General features: G+C 47.0%; 1 protein-coding gene across 2 annotated transcripts; it reads left to right on the plus strand.

Moving 5' to 3' along the window:
• Positions 1 to 7,904: 7,904 nt before the first annotated feature.
• LOC108586993 lies at positions 7,905 to 17,365 on the plus strand. Of its 2 annotated transcripts, XR_002523552.2 has the most exons (3): positions 7,905 to 10,073; positions 10,420 to 15,946; positions 16,228 to 17,365. XR_002523552.2 is itself a non-coding variant. In XM_031667839.1 (2 exons), exon 2 carries the CDS (start codon positions 13,249 to 13,251, stop codon positions 14,368 to 14,370), a length of 1,122 nt encoding a protein of 373 aa, XP_031523699.1. In that variant the 5' UTR covers positions 7,905 to 10,073; positions 10,420 to 13,248; the 3' UTR covers positions 14,371 to 17,365. The 2 variants fall into 2 exon arrangements, 1 of the variants encoding a protein (XP_031523699.1); XM_031667839.1 differs by having other exon boundaries at positions 10,420 to 17,365.
• Positions 17,366 to 18,046: the final 681 nt, after the last annotated feature.

Here is an 18,046-nt window from a genome sequence, read left to right on the forward strand (position 1 = left end):
AAACAATTTCCCAATAACCCCAGATGTGTTCCATCCACAGACTGCGGCATCTCAACGGCTGGCAATAAGATTCTTCTAGTTGCTCAGACCCAAACTTTGTATCATATTGACTTTTTTCTTATTTTCTTTTCTTTTCTGTTTTTTTCTTTTTCTTTTTCTTTTTTTTTTTTTTGAGATGGAGTCTTGCTCTGTTGCCCAGGCTGGAGTGCAGTGGTGCGATCTCAGCTCAATGCAAGCTCTGCCTCCCGGGTTCACGTCATTCTCTTGCTTCAGCCTCCTGAGTAGCTGGGACTACAGGTGCCCACCACCACGCCTGGCTAATTTTTTGTGTTTTTACTAGAGACGGGGTTTCACCATGTTAGCCAGGATGGTCTCAATCTCCTGACCTCGTGATTCACCTGCCTCAGCTTCCCAAAGTGTCCTGTTTCCTTACATCCAGTCTATCAGGGATTTCTGTAAGCTCTACATTCAAAATTTATCCAGGATTCAACCATTCATTTTCTGGATGGCTGCGATGCGATAAGCCCTTAGGAAGTCTCCGTGCTTCCGCCCTTGTACTCCCACTGTCTGTTCTCAGTTCAGAAGCCAGAGTGTTGCTTTTCAATTGTCAGTCAGATCATGTCACTCCACTGCTCAAAACCCTGTGTCGGGACAGACGTCTGCTCCCAACCATGATGAATGAGCAACAGGGGCTGCATGACCTTCCTCTTTACATTGGGCAAGAGAGACAAGCAACTGCATTCCCAGGAGATGAGTGGGAAATAGGAGGCAGCTCTGTCTTTGCCTGGCTTTCTGTTTGGAGGTTTCCACACTGCTGTGTGGGGGTCAGGGTGGGGGTGGGAAGCTAAGCAGAGCACTGAGGCTTCTCCAGGGGGTCACCAAAAACCAGGGGTCATACTTACAAAAAGGAAAGATCTATGCAAAAAAGAGCTGCAGAGTAGGAGCGAAGGGGTCCTCTTGAATCTTTGCTGATACCATAATGATAATAATAATAACAAATAAATACATAAAAAATAAAGCCTGAGTCAGGTGAAACTCACCAGGTCACACAAAGAGTAATTCACTGGAGCTGGATTGAACTGTTCGTTCATAAAGTCCACCTGAAGACAGGATCGTTCAAGTTCTCAGTTGCAGTTGCAGTTCAGAATTCCTTCTTGCTCATCACCGGGCGTTCGGTAGACACCTTAGAAGAGCCACACTTTAGTAGTGGGCCTAAGCTATCTCTAGAGCACAGGATACTCTAGACCTGTCCTATAAAGCTAAAAACACGCCTAGAAAGTGTGTAAGTGAACTGGAAGTAACTAAACTACCAAGCAGGACAAACCCCAAAGCTCCTTAAAAGAGGATGGCAAAATCCAGACATTCAACAATGAAACATTCATGACATTCAGCATCTGATCAAATCTACATGCCACAAAGCCAGAAAATGTGAACTGTAGCCAGGGCATAAGACTGTCAATAGAAACAGACCAAAGGATGATAGAAATAATGGAAATGCCAGGCAACAATGTTAAACAATTATTATAACTATGTTCAAATACTTAAATGAAGAGATAACCATAGTGAGAAAAGAAATGGAAGGTATAAAAAGAAACTACATGGAAGTGGTAGAGCTACGTCTGAAATGCAAATTTCACTGGATTAGCTTGACAGGTGATTCAAAGACTAGTGAACTTGAAGACATAATTCTAGAAGTGATCTAAGACAAAGCACACGGAGAAAAAAGGCTGGAAAACAATAAACAGATTCTCAGTGACTGTGGGGCAATAGTAAGTCATCTAAGGGATGGAAAATTGAAGTCTTCCAAAGTGAGGAGAGGACACAAAATGTTTTAAGATATAATGGATGAAAATTTTCCAAATTTGAAGAAAACCATAAATCTATAAATCCAAGAAGTGCAATGAAGACCAAGCAGGATAAATACAAAGAAAACCACAGCAAGCCACATCATAATCAGTTTTCTGAAACCAGTGTTAAGGAGAAAATCCTAGAAGCAGCCAGAGAAAAATGAGACATGTAACATACACAGGAACATGGGGAAAATGATAGCAGTGTTTTTTTTGGAAACAATGTAAGCCAGAAGTCAATGGGGTAACATTTCAAAAGAAGCACAAGAAAGAAGCTATTAATCTAGAATTCTGTATCCTACAAAAATATCTTCTAAAAATGAAGGCAAAATAAACATTTTAAGGCATCATCAGACTTGTACTACAAGAAATGTTAAAGAAAGCTCTTCAAGCATAAAGAAAACAATACCAGGTAGAAACCTGGCTCTATGAAAAGGAATGAAGACTGTGAGAATGGCAATTATGTAGATAAACGTAAAAAAGTTTTTTAAACAAGTAAAGGCCCACTTAAAGAATGGTTATTTGTAGGCAGTGTGGTGGCTCACACCTGTTATCCTAATGCTTTGGGAGGCTGAGCTGGGCAGATTGCTTGAGCCCGGGAGTTCCAGACCAGCCTGGGCAACAAGGCAAAACCCCATCTCTACAAAAATACAAAAAATAAAATAAAATAAAATAAAAAATACCAGAGCATGGTGGCGTTCGTGCCTGTAGTTTCAGCCACTTAGGAGGTTGAGGTGGGAGTATTATCTGAGCCTGGGAAGGTCAAGGCTGCAACGAGCCGTGATCATGCCACTGCACTCCAGCCTGGGCGACAGAGTGAGATCCTGTCTCCAAAAACAAAACAAAACAAAACAAAACAAAACAAAAACAAAAAAGAAAAAAAAGATTGGTTATTGGTATTAATAATGATATTTGTGGTAGTGGCATTCTGGTGGTTCATAAACATTCTAAAAACTTGATTAAATATTTTAAAATTACAGATGTGATGCATGTTCATTTTATTCTAAACCCTTCCAATCTATTACCTGAAGGAAACGATGTTTTACATATATATATACATATATATGGAATATAAAATATATGGAATATAAATTGGTGTTTTACATTAACTATTTACATTATTCTGCTACATGCATTTAAAAACATCTATTAAAAGACTTTTTTCTCACTTTTTAATGTCTTTAAAAGACAATTGACTGTTTTAAACAAAATGTCAACTATGTACTTTGTTTTGGGCTTACAACATATTAAAAAGTAATATCTATGACAACAATAACATGAAGGATGGAAGGGGTAAGGTTGAAGTATACTGTAGCAGGAATCTGACATCATACATGAAGTGATAATATAATATCAATTGAAGGTAGATTGTGATAAATTAAATATGTATATTTTAAATAATGGGGCAAACACTAAATATTAGAACAAAGAGATAGTTTTCTATATACTAGTGAGGAAATAAAATCCTAAAATCATACTCAACCCTAAAGAAGCAAGGAAAAAAGAGAAAAAGGAACAGAGAGCAGATAGGATAAACAAAAAACAAATAGCTAGATGATAAACTTAAATCCAATGATACTGATTAATTGTATTAAGTGTAAAAGTCAAAACTCTCCAATAAAAGGCAGAGATTGTGACACTGGATAAAAAAACAAGGTTCACTTTTGTGTTGTCTATAAGAAACTCATTTTAAATACGCATAAATAAATTGTATGTCTATATGCTAGCAAAGAACAGTTGGTGATTGAAATAAAAAATAACACCATATGATAAACAAACCATATACTCAAAAACCAAAGAGATCATGGGTACTGAAAGGACACAGGAACCAATTTGAAAGAGCTCCCAGTGGGCAAAGCCACAACTTGAGCAACAAAATAAATAATAATAATATTGGATTATAACCAAAATAATAAAATATTTTCCTCAGGTTATTTTACATACACACACACATATATACATAATAAATACATACTTTTAATATTTTACATTATATAAAATAATGTGCAATATATAATATTAAATTATAAATATCAACATTAAATAAATAGTATGTTACTTATAGCAGCTCACACCGATCTGAATAAATAATAGAAGAAGTAAATAAATGGGAGAAAAGGAACAAAACCTCGTTAAAGAAGAATTCTTACTAACAAATGTAGAAGAAATGAGGTAAATAGAAAAATCATCATTGAAATTCCACAGCAATAATTGCTGGAGGCAAGTTACACCAATGGATGCTAAAATTAGTGGGCAAAAGTTTAAGAAACAGGACATTTGCACAGTCTCAAAGTATCTTCCCCAAGAGTTACTAATTACAAAAAGAATAGTAGTAACTGCACAGTGAAGGAATAGGACAGATACTATCTTTACCAAGTTACCAAGGCTCACATCACTAGTAATAAACAAAGTAACTGTCTAATCTGATGCACTTAGAAGGGCACAAAACTCCAGTAGTATTCTTGATAATGCGACCAGGAATAGTTGTGAGAAACGCGGTGGCTCAAGCCTGTAATCCCAGCACTTTGGGAGGCTGAGACAGGCGGATCACGAGGTCAGGAGATCGAGACCATCCTGGCTAACCCAGTGAAACCCCGTCTCTACTAAAAAATACAAAAAAAAAAAAACTAGCCGGGCGAGGTGGTGGGCGCCTGTAGTCCCAGCTACTCGGGAGGCTGAGGCAGGAGAATGGCGTGAACCCGGGAGGCGGAGCTTGCAGTGAGCTGAGATCCAGCCACTGCACTCCAGCCTGGGCGACAGAGCGAGACTCTGTCTCAAAAAAAAAAAAAAGAAAATATCAAATCAAACCCAATTGAGAAACGCTCTACAAAATATCTGACAGAGCATCAAGCCATGAAAACATCTTCAAGTCATGAAAGAGAGGAATACTGAAGAACTGTCACAGATGTAGAAGACGACGGAGACACGCCAACTAAATAAAATGTAGGATCCTGGATGGGATCCTGGAAGTGAAAAATAACATGAGTGGAAAACTGGTAGAATCCAGATAAAGTCTGTAGTTGAGTTAATAGTATTGTACCAATGTTAATTTCTTAGTTTTTGTGATTAGATTGTGATTATGTAGAATGTTAGCATGAAGGCAAGCTGGGTGAAGAATACACAGGGAGTCTCTGTACTATTGATGTGAGTCTTCCGATATTTTAACATTACCTCCAAATAGAAAGATCTTTAAAAACGATACTCCTTACAATAGCATAAAAGGTATGAAATGTCTAGAGATAAATCTCACAAATATGTGCAAGACATGTACACTAAAAACTACAAAATATTGCTGAGGGAAACGAAAGAAGGTATAAATAAGTGAAGAGATACACCAAGTTCATGAATCTGAAGTCTCAATATTGTTAAATGTCTAGTCAGCCCTCAGTGATCTATAGATTCAACTTAATCTCAACTAAAGTTACATCTGTCTTTTTTGTAGAAATGGACAAGTTGATCGTAAAATTTATATAGAAATATAGTGAGCATAGAACAGTCAAAGCAATTAAAAAAAAGTGAGGGGGACTTACAGTATTCAATTTCAAAACCCATTATAAAACTATAATAATTAAGGTAGTATGGTAGTGTAAGAACAGCTCAATGGAACAGAATAAAGAGTCTGGAAAAATACATATAGTATAATAAGTCTTTATATGATGTATGTATTTTCAATTGACTTTTGAAAGAAGGGCCAAGCTAAATTATTGGGAAAAGGGAAGACTTTAAAACAAATGGTGCTGGAATAATTAGCTATTCATCCATAGAGATATAAACTTCAACCCTACCTTAGACAATACAGAAAAATTAACTTAAGATGGACCACAGGCCTAAACAAAGTCAAAACCGTAAAACTTCTAGACACTTTGTTACCTTGAGGAAGACAAAGGTTTCTTAACAGAGAACAACAATCCCACCAGCATAAAAGTTAAAACAGGCAAAAATGGACATGATCAAAATAAACAATGTCTGCATTTGAAAAGACCTGTTAAGAAAATGAAAAGACAAGTCACAGACAGGGAGAAAATATTTGCAATACATACATCTGATAAAGAGTGATATCCAGAATATATTTAAAATTCTTACAACCCAATAATATAATGCATGCAACAATTAAAGAGTTGGACAAAAGGTTTGGACAGACACTTCGTAAATGAAGGTACACAAATGGCCGGGATGCCCTGGCTGCTTCTCTTCCTGAGAGACACTCTCCCATGTCTTGGTCTCATCAACTCCTTCCTCTCCTTCAATTCCCCTCGCAAATTTTACCTTCTCAATGAAGCCTCTCTTGAAATTGCTTTCAGGTGTAATATTAAAAGTTGATATGTAGTAGCTGTGCATACTTTGGGAGTACCTGTGATATTTGGATACCTGTATACAATGTGTAATGATCAAATCAGAGTAATTGGAACATCCTTCACCTCAAATATTGATCTTTTCTTTGTGTTGGGAACATTCCAGTTCTTCTTTTCTAGCTATCTTGAAATGTACAATAACTTGTTAGCTATAGTCTCCACACTAGACTATTGAATACTAGAACTTACCCCATCCATCTAACTGTATTTTGTAGCCATTGGCCAACTTCTCTCCCTCCCTCCTGCCCTTCCCAGCTCTAGTAACCACCATTCCACTCTCCGTGAAATCCACTTTTTTTAGCTCTCACATGTGAGTGAGCACATGTGATGTCATATAGCCTAAGTTCTGTTGAGTAACGAAGGCGCCCTCTTACTGGCTAAACCCAACGGAGGCTTTATTTCTTGCTTTTACGGCTCCTGCAAAGTTTGCTGGGGACCTGAGTAACTCTCCAGGGAAATGCCTCCACTGGAGCAGCGTGGGTCCAGGTTACCGTTTTCAGGCTCGGCCTCCACACGTGCCACAGGAGAGAGATGGCACTGCCGAGTCTGGTGGTGTCAATGGCTGTAGTCTAGGAGCGAGTCACATCTCTTCCTCTCAGAGCCCTTTGGCCAGAGCTGGTCCCAAGCCCAGCCTAATTGCTGGGGTCAGAGACTGTGTTCCTCTGTCGCCTGGAGGAAGAAGAGCATTTAATATGGGTAAGCAGTAAAAGTCTCCACTTGCAGCAGGTGGATTTTCTCAAGTTGCCCCTTCCCTGGCGTTAGAACCTCTGAGGTTCTGGTTTGGTGCAAGGATGGCAATTCTGCCGTCCCACCTTCTTTCTGCCCCTGGATGGCCACTGAACGCTACTGGGACTGCTTGACGCCTGAGGTGGCTTCATGCCAGCAATGACTTAACACTCTCACTCTTGGCTTTCCCCTGCCTTTGGCCTCTGGGGAACTCCTTTCCTTTCTTGTAAGCTCGGTTGCATGTGGCAAGTGATGTTTAGTGTGTTTTATACAGCACCCTGGGCACTTAGTTTTGGGAGGTATTTGTATTCACACTTTATAGAGGAGGAAAGAAAGCAGAAAGTTTCAGTGCCTTGCCCGAACCACACATCAGGGATGTCCTGGAGCCGTGCTTCTCAGCAAAGCTCTCCTCTTGGGAGCCATGGTAGTCTCCTTCCTACAGAGAGGGGAAGGATGGGGTCTGGCATGGAACTTTGGGGCAGGCTTCCCAGAGGAGGTAGCCTTTGACCTGGGCCAGAAGGACAGACAGTGGGTCAATGGGAGGACATGGCGGAGGATGGAGCCTGGGCAAGGGCCTGGGGGTGTGAAAAGGCGGAGACACATGTTAGATGCTCAATCAATGTTTGCTGAATAAACGAATAAATACATAGCCAGGGAGAGGAACGGGAGGATGAATAACGCTGTTGGTAAAGCATGAGTCAGTTTCTTGCAATGGCTTGTGTTTGACCTGCCGTTTTTCTACCTGCTCTTGCCTAATTTCCTAAGCTAAACAAACTGGGAAGAATTTGTGGGAATGCCAGAGAATGAGTCTCTCTTCCAGTCTTAGCAATTGCAGTTACCTAAAATTACAAGCCTGTCTGATCTCATTAGCAAAATAAGACTCAGCAAGGACCCAAGGTGGAAGTTCAGTCCTGACAAGGAGACGCTGAGGTCTTTTCAGGGCTCCAGCTCCCCGTTCCCCACTCCCGGAGCCCCCCGCCCCAGCGCCCTGACTAACATCTCAAATCTCTGGCAGCTGGAGGCCTGTCGAGTTAGCTCCCGCAGGTCTGGTCCATCAGCACGCCTGGGGAGGAAGAGAAAGCAAACAGGGAAATTCCGAGTTCAGCCTGGACTTCAGTCAAACCCCCTTTCCTTCATAAACACCCTCCCCTGTGCTTATTACAATGAGGGAACTGGAGCCAGTGGCCCGGAGCAGGGATTAGATGATCCAGAAAGGGCCACCGAGGCATCTGTCGATGGGAAAGCCAGCGGAGTATGTCTCAGCCAGTAAGTGATGGCTCTACACAGCACTTAGAGGAACGTTTAGGGGCCTCAGACACTATTTAAGGACTTAGAGTTTCAGGTAATGAGAGAACCACAGACATTTAAGCTCGCAGAATAAAATCAAGAGGTCGTATTTGTAGAGTAAAGCGGAGGCTCTCTTGGGATCGTTTTAGAAGACAGAAACATGTTGCCTGCTCTGATGGCTAGGGTATTTCGCAAGAGTAGTGCTGCTTTATTGATCGCCTCCTGGGGGCCAGGCTGGAATTAATGCTTTTACACCCATTAGCTTAAGCAATCCTCATAAAAGCCCTGCAGAGCAGGTGTCATTATCCCTGTTTTGCAGATGAGGGATTGAAGATGAGGTGGTTAAGTAACTTGCCGCAGGTCACTTAACTGGTAAGTGTGGCCTGGACCAGCCTGTCCATTAAGCTCTGGGGGCCCAGGGCAAGGATGTCTGTCTCGACCTGATATCTTTAGGGGTCCAAGAACATCTCTCTAACTTTGCTTAAACCAGAAAAAAAATGTGGAAGCATTTGAAGGTTTATTAAATTGTTTTTATTTTTAAATTTTATTTATTTTTTTTCATACTTAGGGACATTCACTACCATCTCTCCCCCAGCTTTTATTTTAGGTTCAAAGGTACATGTGCAGGTTTGTTACATGGGTAAATTGCATGTTGCTGGGGTTTGGTGTACAGACAATTTTGTCACCCAGGTCATCCGAATAATACCTGAGAGGTAGTTTTTCCATCCTCAGCTTCTCCCCTCCTCCACCCTCAAGTAGGTCCCAGGGTCCCCTGTTCCCTCCTTTGTGTCCATGTGTGCTCAATGTTTAGGTCACACTTATAAGTGAGAACATGCAGTATTTGATTTTCTGTTCCTGCATTAATTCGCATAGGATAACGGCCTCCACCTCCATCCGTGTTGCTGCCAAGGACGTGATGTCGTTCTGTTTCATGGCTGCGTCGTATTGCATGGTGTATAGGTACCACATTTTCTTTATCCAGTCCACCACTGATGCGCATCAATGTTGATTCCATGTCTTTGCTATTGTTGCATAGTGCTGCAAGGACATGTGCCTGTCTTTATGGTAGAAGGATTTGTATTCCTTAAATATGTTTTTAAATACAGGTATTTTTATGGTGGGAGAGGCCCATGAAAATCGCAGTGCCCTCTGGGGAAATCTCATAGAGCCACTGGTTACTTCCCAAGCTCAGGCGCTCGGAAGGCCCAGGAAAGCTCCTCAAAGGCATGGCGACGACGAAGTAAATAACCACAGGGGTGCGGGTGCTTCTGGCTCCTCTGACGTCCTGCACAGTCATCGCAAGCACCATCAGATGAGGTGCCCTGGACAGCGTTTCCTCTTCACAGCCCTGGGGGATGGAAGTCATGCCTGTGTCTGTACCCAGACCTGGGGGATGGAAGTTACGCCTGTGCTGTACTCAGCCCGCCCCACGTCAGCACTGCTGCCCAGTACAAGCCCCCGTCAGGGTTTGCAGACCAGGTTCAGTGTGTTCCTTCATTCCAGCCTGTCTGAGGGAGGCTGTGGCCTGTGGCCAGGACAGGAGGGACCGAGGTGTCCCTGTGAAGAGCAGGTTGTCCAGAGGTCCAGTTAGTGGCCTTGGAGAACACTGACAGCAGCACAGCCCCAGCCTCACTCCCTGGTATGCAACGTGGTGGCTTCTCTAAGGAGGACGGGGGAGTTTTCTTAGGCCAAACATCCAGGGTGCCGTCCTGCAGGTGCCCACTTTGACACCTCACCTTCACTTTGTGGCTCAAGACAAATGGCCTGGGGAAAGATGGTGTTGAAGTGGAGGCAGCAACCACAGGCAGCTGGTCCATGGGACTCGTCTGTACAGGGAACCGAGACGGGGCTGCAACTGGAGGTGAGCAGTGGGGTGTGGGGCCAGGCGGGTTTCTGAAGACCGGGAATACTCATTCCAGCAATGGGGACACTCTGCCTTCTCTTTTGCCCACTCAGTCCCATTTGTTGTTTTGTTTTGTTTTTACAAACTTTTTATTTTGGAACAATTTTAGATTTATAGAAAAGTTACAAAGATAGTACAGAGAGTTCCCGTTCGCCCCCCACCCGGTCTTCCCTTTGTGAACTGCGCACATTACTGTGGTACATTTGCCAGCACTCAGAAGCTGACATTGGGCCATTGTTAACTCAACTCTAGACTTTATTTGGATTTCGCTAGTTTTCCCATTAATGTCCTCTCTCTGTTCCAGGACCCATGCCAGGGGACCTCATTGCATTTAGTTGTCACGTCTGCCCTGGCTCCTCTGGTCTGTGTCACGTTGTTTTTGATACCTGCTTGGGGCCAATACTAGGACCAGAGAGGTGAGTGAAGAGAGCTCTGGTGGCTCCGGGCCAGGGGTTGGGCAGACACGGCGCCCTTCCGTGGTGCTGGAGAGCTGGCAGGACAAATGGCCTGGGTTCGCAGGGATGGCCGGCAAAGGCAGGCGCAGGGGGCTTTGGAATTGCTTTAAAAGGGGGAAGCGGTTCTGATTGAAAAGCCAGCATGAATAATAACATCCAGCACTGTATTTTGATGGGATAATTGTTTTATATTTATAAAGATTCTTAATTATCTCCAGCAAATGCATTTAGCTCACTTGGTAATTGAATTAAGGAAAATGTCTTTTCAAGCATTGTAAGTCATTGCTGTAATAAAAAAAGAAGGAAGAATGACTTTAAAGTACCTCCCTACATGACCTAGACAAACTTGTTATTACTGAAAGCTGAGTAATCCCATTAAGGCCTCAGTTCGTTCTAACAGAACAGGCGCTCTGGAGACGCCACACGAAAATTGCAAGAGATGGGGGAAGCTTCCTTTCTTTGGGAAGCCTCTGCCAACCCCACTTCGAGCGGATCCTGCCCTCCTGGTGCCCTGGACATACTTTTATTTTTGTGCTTATCACACTGACCTGTGAGAGCCTCCTGGTCAGCTTCAACTCCCCTTTATCCCCCACATGTCCTGAGAGCTCAGATGGACGGCATTTGCCCACTTCAGTATCTCCCAGCACAGCCAATAAAGGAGCACGTGAGATGCTTCCCAACCTGTGTGATTACCCCTCCTGCCACAGCAGGGAACAGTCCTTCATAAATCCTGTGTCTTTGGAGGAACGTTTTCTGGTACACTGCAGCAGCTGTGGCTTGCAATGTCTAAGTTACCAGGATGTCGGTGAGGAGGGCCCTGACCAGGGCGGAGTAGGGGGGACCTGCGGCATTCAGGAGCATGAAGCCTTGGTGCTGGAGTCTCCAGGCTCGCCAGGCAGCTCTGGGGCTGGGGGTGGGGCTGGGAGGAGCCCAGACAGATAGGCCCTGAGCTTTGAAGAAAAATCAATATTCACCAGGGAGTTGATGGTATCATAAAAGTCTCGAGTTGCACTGCCATTTCCTGGCCCCTGAGTGGCCCAAGGTGAGCTCTGCTGAGGAGGGAGCTGCCCTGCCTGCCCCTCCCCTGCACTGCCTGTCTGAGGTCCCAGAAGGAGCAGGAGAAACCCAGCAGGCATCTTAGGTGGTAGAGCCACTCGAGTGAGCCACAGCAGCGAGGCGAGGACGGTGGCTCCCTCTTTCTTTCGGAGGTGCATACATTCAAAAAAATAACTACTCAATGCCTGCTATACCCAGGCCTGGGGCCACGCTCTGGTGACGCGGCCAGGAGCCCAGCAGACAGCATGCTGCCTCCATGGAGTCTACGGTCCTGCGTGGAGATCAGTGTTGAACGGGGAAATCAGACAGGAAACTGGCTAAGTAGAGGCTGATAAGTGTCATCCAGCAAAGCAATGAACAGGCAGGTGGAGGCTCAGGAGGGCTGGTAGGGCTGCTGTTGGGTGGGGCTGTGGGCACTCAGCGGAGCAGGAGCCTGGGCAGTAGGGGGGGCCGGCTCCTGACACAGCCACTCCCCGACCACTCTTGGCTTCTCTGCTTCCTTCCTTCTCTCTCTGCCTCCTTCCCACACCCATGCCCAGGTGCTCCTGTAGCTCTGGCATGCATAGGGACACTGAGGTGCCCTATTGCCAAGTGGCCCATCGCCTTCATTTCATAGTCCAGATGCTCTGACAGTGATCCCAGGTGACCACCCATGCATCGCCTGTCCTGGTGGGGGCCGCCCTGTGCCATGCAGCATGCACGACACGGCACAGCATGGCTCATGGCTGCCCAGCACCAGGGGCCGAGGGGGTGATGAGCATAGCAGTGAGCATTCCATGTGGCCATCATGCCTGGGATTGAGTCCTGCTCGCCTCTATCAGGGGATGTCTTTAGGCAAGTCTCTTAACATGCGTGTGCCTCAGTTTTGTCACCTGTAGCCCAATGCCTCAGGGTGCCAAGGGGATCACACGCATGAAGCCCCTGGCAGGGTGTGCCAGGCACGTGTGCACATGCCCCCTGGAGGGGATGCATCAGCGCGGGCGGAACTCTGCCGTTCCAGCCTCCTGAGGGTGTTGTGGGTCCTGAGGGTCCTGACGCCTCACCAGGCTGGGAGGCAAAGGGGTTTGTAACTTACATAACCGCAGAGAGAGGCAAGGTTGCTGCCCACAATGGTGCTTTCACAGGGCAGCTCTGGGACAGCATCCTCACCCGACTATATGGAATTCCACATCCTTTCCGAATCTTGGTGTTACACAATAGTCACTGAGATATCATGTACCCCATTAATGTTGAGACTTTTATGTATTTACAATTCAGCTTAAATTTTTACCCAGAGAAGTTTTCAAAATGTAACATGTGTTAGTCACTGCGTGAATTGCGAAACCAAGGAAATATCTCCAAAGTGCTGGCCTTGACAATGTAATCTGGCAAGGCTTGGGGAGGAATAAAAATAACACTTCTCAGCATCGCCGTCTCCGAGGGCAGGAGTGATCTGGAGCCCTCCCCAAGCCCACAGGTGGTTGGGCAGCACGTGTGGGGCTGGGTGGCCGCCCTGGGGTCTTCTCCCCACTTCTCTGGCCCCTCCCTGAGGCCAGGACAAGTCCTGCCTGCCCTCAAGCGGGGCGGTTGAGCCCAGGTTGGGGTGGTGGTGAGACAGGGAGACTGCGGAACTGGGCACCCTGATGGGGGTTCTGGGTCTGACGCTTACCAGCCTGGAGGTCTGGGGCATTTCCCTAACCTCAATGTTCACGGAAAGGTTCAGGGGCCATGCCCCGGGTGGCCACAGCAACGGGAAGCTTCCTGGCTGCCTCAAAGGGCTGTTCTGTGGGGGAACCTGGTCCAGGATGATGGAGGGGAGGCAGCAACTGGACTTTTCCCCTTGCAGCTGTAAGGATAGCTTGATTTTTCTAAACACAACAACCCTGTGTCTCCCCACTGAGTTACAAGCCTGCAGGTGGCTTGATGAACATGTGGTTTCTGGATGTGACATGAAAGTTAGCATTTGCACGCTCTTTGTCTGGTTTCCCTGGGTTTGTTTTTCTTGCTCTTACAGTCCTGAACTATTCCCAATCGTGTTTATGTTGAGGCAGAAGACATGGCTGTGGAGTGTCAGTGCACCAGGGTCTGCCGGGCCCCCGCCTCCCCATCCTTCCAAGAGGCACCAGCTGCAAGGCACGTGCACGTGCCCTCCCGACACCCCAGTCCCCGAAGAGCCTGCTCCTATCACTCCAGGAAGGCACTTTTGCTGGGATTCCAAGGCAGCTGAGCATAGAGCCCACTGTAGAGGCATCGGCCCCTCCCAGGCCTCTAGGAAACCTGCTCTTCTCCTCCCTCCACAGGCATGTGCTCACAGCGCCAGCGGTGCCTCGTGCTCCACCTGGAGCGCTACTGTCTGTCGGGGACATGGGCTCCCAGGAGGCTGCATGTCAATGATTTCCGACCTTCAGAACAACCAGGAAGTAGGGACTGGGATTGTTCCCATTCTGCAGATGAGAAGACTGAGGCTTGGGATAACATGCTTGCCCAAGGTCACATGGGCAGTACAAGACAAAGCTAGGGTTGCAAATGGTCACACTTCCTACGCTTCCTATTTTAATGTTCCTTTTCTGCCAGCTCCTCCTCTGAGTGCTGGCTTTGCCTGCTTACCAAGCCCCCAGCTCCTCACTGCGGTGCCAGAGCACCCAAAAGCCTCCTCTGGCAGTGCCCATGGCCCACAGCACACTCCCTTCAGCTCTATCAGGCCTCCCTTTTGGCGTAAGTGCCACCCACTCACTCCTCTCCTGCTTTCTGGCATCGTTATTTAATTGTCCAACCCTGGTCTGCCCAGTTAGATTGTAAACTCCGAGAGGACGAGGAGTCCGCGCCGGCTGCCCCCGGGCCTGGCCTGGGGCTGCCACGTGGCTGAATCTCAGCCACACTTGCTGTAGAATGATTTGTTGTTATTCTCTGAGGCTGGGTTTCCACGTGTCTGGGCACAGGAGGACAGAGTCCCCCTCCCCGTCCAGGTCCTTGGCTGGCCAGCATTTCAAATGATATTGTTTCATATTAAATTATTTTAAATTCCACGGACCCTGGTTTCACAATCAAATAATTCGATCTTGTTTACAAATGGAATTTTTACTTTTTGACGGTTTCTTGCTTTGCTGGGCTGGATGGTCAGTGAATGCGTGTCCTCCCATGCCCTCCAGTCCATCTCTGTTGCCTTCCCTGGGATGCCGTGGAGGCCGGGAACCATCCCCAGCAGTGGGGACGTGGTCAGGCAGGCAGCTCACTGTGCTCAGGGCCTGGAGACCGGGGCGTTCTCTGCTTCCTCTCTTCCAGCTCCGGCCGTGAGAAAACCCACAAATAACAGAATTGGAAGGGACCTTTGACACCCGTGATTCCAACATCCCTTTTTACAGGTTAGGAAACTGAGGCACAAGGTCCTGGTTCCTGGGGTCGGGCCTTGGACCCAGCACTGGGTCTTTGCACAGCCTCCTCAGGGCTGATCCACACTTTGTTCTCTTCTCCCCCAACCCCACCACATCCAGTCAGGTGCCACTCACTGCTTTCACTTACTGAGACAGAGAGAGGGAAAAGTGTGACCTCTGACCTCTAGGAGCTAGGAACTCGGGTTGGGAGGGGCTGCGGATGAGGAGACAGAGGAGGCACAATGAGGTGAACCCTACGGGATTGGGAGGAGCTTGGAAGGCAGCTTAGAAAGACCACGCAGGAGACGGGGCGGGGCGGCGGGATGGCAGGCCAGGTGCATCCAGCAGCATTTGCAAAGCTGCAGACGTGGCCAAGTTCAGTAGCTGTGGCCGGACCCCATTTGTGGCGGTTGATGAGAATCTTGTGACTATTTTAACCAATGTGTTAAACTTCACTCTCTCCCTGTGCGTCTCCTTGTCACCTTGGAGAGTGTTATTAGTCAAGGTTCTCCAGAGAAACAGAACCACAGAATGTACACACACACACATGCGCGCGCGTGCACACACACATATGCACACACATCACACACACACAAAGAGGGATTTATTGTAAAGAACTGGCTTGTGGAATAACTGAATTGATAAGTCCCAAGATTTTCAGTCAGCAAGCTGGAGACCCGGAAGAGGCTGCTGGGGACTAGATATGTCCCCCCAAAATTCATATGGTAAACCCTAACTTCCAATGTGCTGGTCTTAGGAGGTGGGGTGTTTTGAAGGTAATTAGGTCAGGAGGGTGGAGCTCTGATTAATGAAATTAGTGCCCTTATAAGAAGAGACAGGACAGCTCTCTTTCTCTGATCTCTGTCACCTTAGGATATAGAGACAGGAAGGCCAGCAGGAAGTAGGCCCTCACCAAAACCAAACTGGCAGCACCGTGATGCTGGACTTCCAGCCTCCTGAACGATGGGCAGTAAGTATTTGATGCTTAAGCCACACCAATAAATATTTGATAGCAGCCCGAGCTTAGACAGAGCTGACGTTTCAGTTCAAATCCAAAGGCAGGAAAAAGCTAGATATTCAGCTCAAAGGCTGGCAGGCAAGAGGAATTCTGTCTTACTCAGGGTACAGGATCCCCTTGGTCCTATACAGGCTGTCCACTGATTGGATGAGGTCCACCCATATTAGGGAGGGGAAACTGCTTTACCTGGTCCACTGATTCCAATGTGAGTCTCGTCCCCAAACCCCTCACAGAAACACCCGGAGTGATGTCTGGTCAAATATCTGGATGCTGTGGCCCCACCAAGTTGATGCTGAAATTAACCCTCGCAGAGGCTGCCTCTTTATCATGGGACATATGCTTGGAGCCACTCTTCTGGAACTTTCTCTAAGCGAGTGATGGTATGGGGCAGATGAGTGTCATTGCTCTGTGGTCACTTGATGGGTGACCTGGGTTGGTCCCATCAACCTCCTCACTGGGCTTGGCTCAGAATGGCATCAGGCTGTTTTCACAAGTCGACCAGCTCTCCAGGGTCAGGACCAAACCTGCTGAGGAGATCACAGATGGCCCTGACTCCACGCGCCGCCCCAAAGGACCCTAGGGCAGGCGTCTGAGCCAGTCCCAGGCTGCAGAGGTTGACTCAGGAAAGCACCAGGAAAAGTTGGTTGTTAACATCCCAGTCCAATTTTTTTGATTGGGCCTAAAGGCAGGGACTTCCTTCTATAAAATCTGGGAGCTGAGTGCAGGGCAGGCCTGACAAGGTTTGAGGAGCTGGCTGTGGACTTCAGCTCTCCCTGGGTGTCCAGGAGCTGCCCTGGGCCCTAGTGGCTCCTCCTCATCCCCACCTCTCTGCTGCACCACTATGGCCTCAAGGCCTGCACTGCCTCACAAAGCTGTCCCCAGGCCAGGCTCCTACGAGCACGCCGGGCATCAGAACTCTGGCTGGTGGACCCACAGAGGCCCGGGGTAATAGCAATGAGAAGAACAGGCCACCACCACCCAGCCTGCGGGATGGCCAGGGACACTCATCCAGGGCCATGGGAGTGTGAATCAGTCGAGTACAATATGCATAAGCAGTGTGGCCAGAACCAGAGCTTCGAGGTATCTGACTCCCGGTGTCCTGCTACCATCCCAGCACTGTTGGTTAATGGCGAAAGATGGGGCACTGGGGGTGGGAGGTCTGTGTCTATGCTTGGTGGCACCTAAGAAAGAGCAGCGTTTGTCTGTAAGGATTGAGATGGACAGGTCTCTAAAATAAACACAGGAAAGAACGCAAGAGGCTGAACCCAAAGTATGATTCATTTGGGGGTTAAAAAAATAGATGGTATAGGCTGCGTGGTAGCTCACGCCTGTAATCTCAGCACTTTGGGAGGCTGAGGTTTGTCAGATCACCTGAGGTTGGGAGTTCCAGACCAGCCTGACCAATATGATGAAACCCTGTCTTTACTAAAAATACAAAAATTAGCCGGGCATGGTGGCGCGTGCCTGTAATCCCAGCGACTCAGGAGGCCGAGGCGGAAGAATCGCTTGAACCCAGGAGGCGGAGGTTCATGCCATGATCTGCAGTGAGCCGAGATCATGCCACTGCACTCCAGCCTGGGTGACAGAGGGAGACCCTGTCTAAAAAAAAAATAATAATAATAGATGGTGTAGATGCTTTTGGAAGAATATGCAGTCACTGCTCACCACAGCATGGAACACGTAGACGGGGGTTACCGCCTGGTAAGTCTCTTCCAGGTCCCTGAATGCAGCTAACTAAGCGAGTCCTGAGTTCCCCAGGAGGCAGGCATTCCCATCCTACTCGCTTGGCAGATGAAGACACTGAGGTACTGGGAGAACCTGCCCAGGCGATACAGGTGGTATGTGGTGGTTGGGGGATGTGAACTTGAGCTGCTGACCAACTCTGCTGCATGTGCTGATGACTCGGGCTCCTCTGGGAGAGGGGCAGGGGCCGCGGTGGGGTGATTTAGGTTTTGTTTTTGGCCTTTCTGAGTCCTCTGTGCTTTCTTCACAGGTGCATGGATGACTTACTTTCAGAAAATGTCGACAGGGTGCTCTGCAGAGAGGCATGGG

The sequence above is a fragment of the Papio anubis genome, chromosome 7 (assembly GCF_008728515.1).
Source record: "Papio anubis isolate 15944 chromosome 7, Panubis1.0, whole genome shotgun sequence".
In the NCBI taxonomy this organism is placed as follows: domain Eukaryota; kingdom Metazoa; phylum Chordata; class Mammalia; order Primates; family Cercopithecidae; genus Papio; species Papio anubis.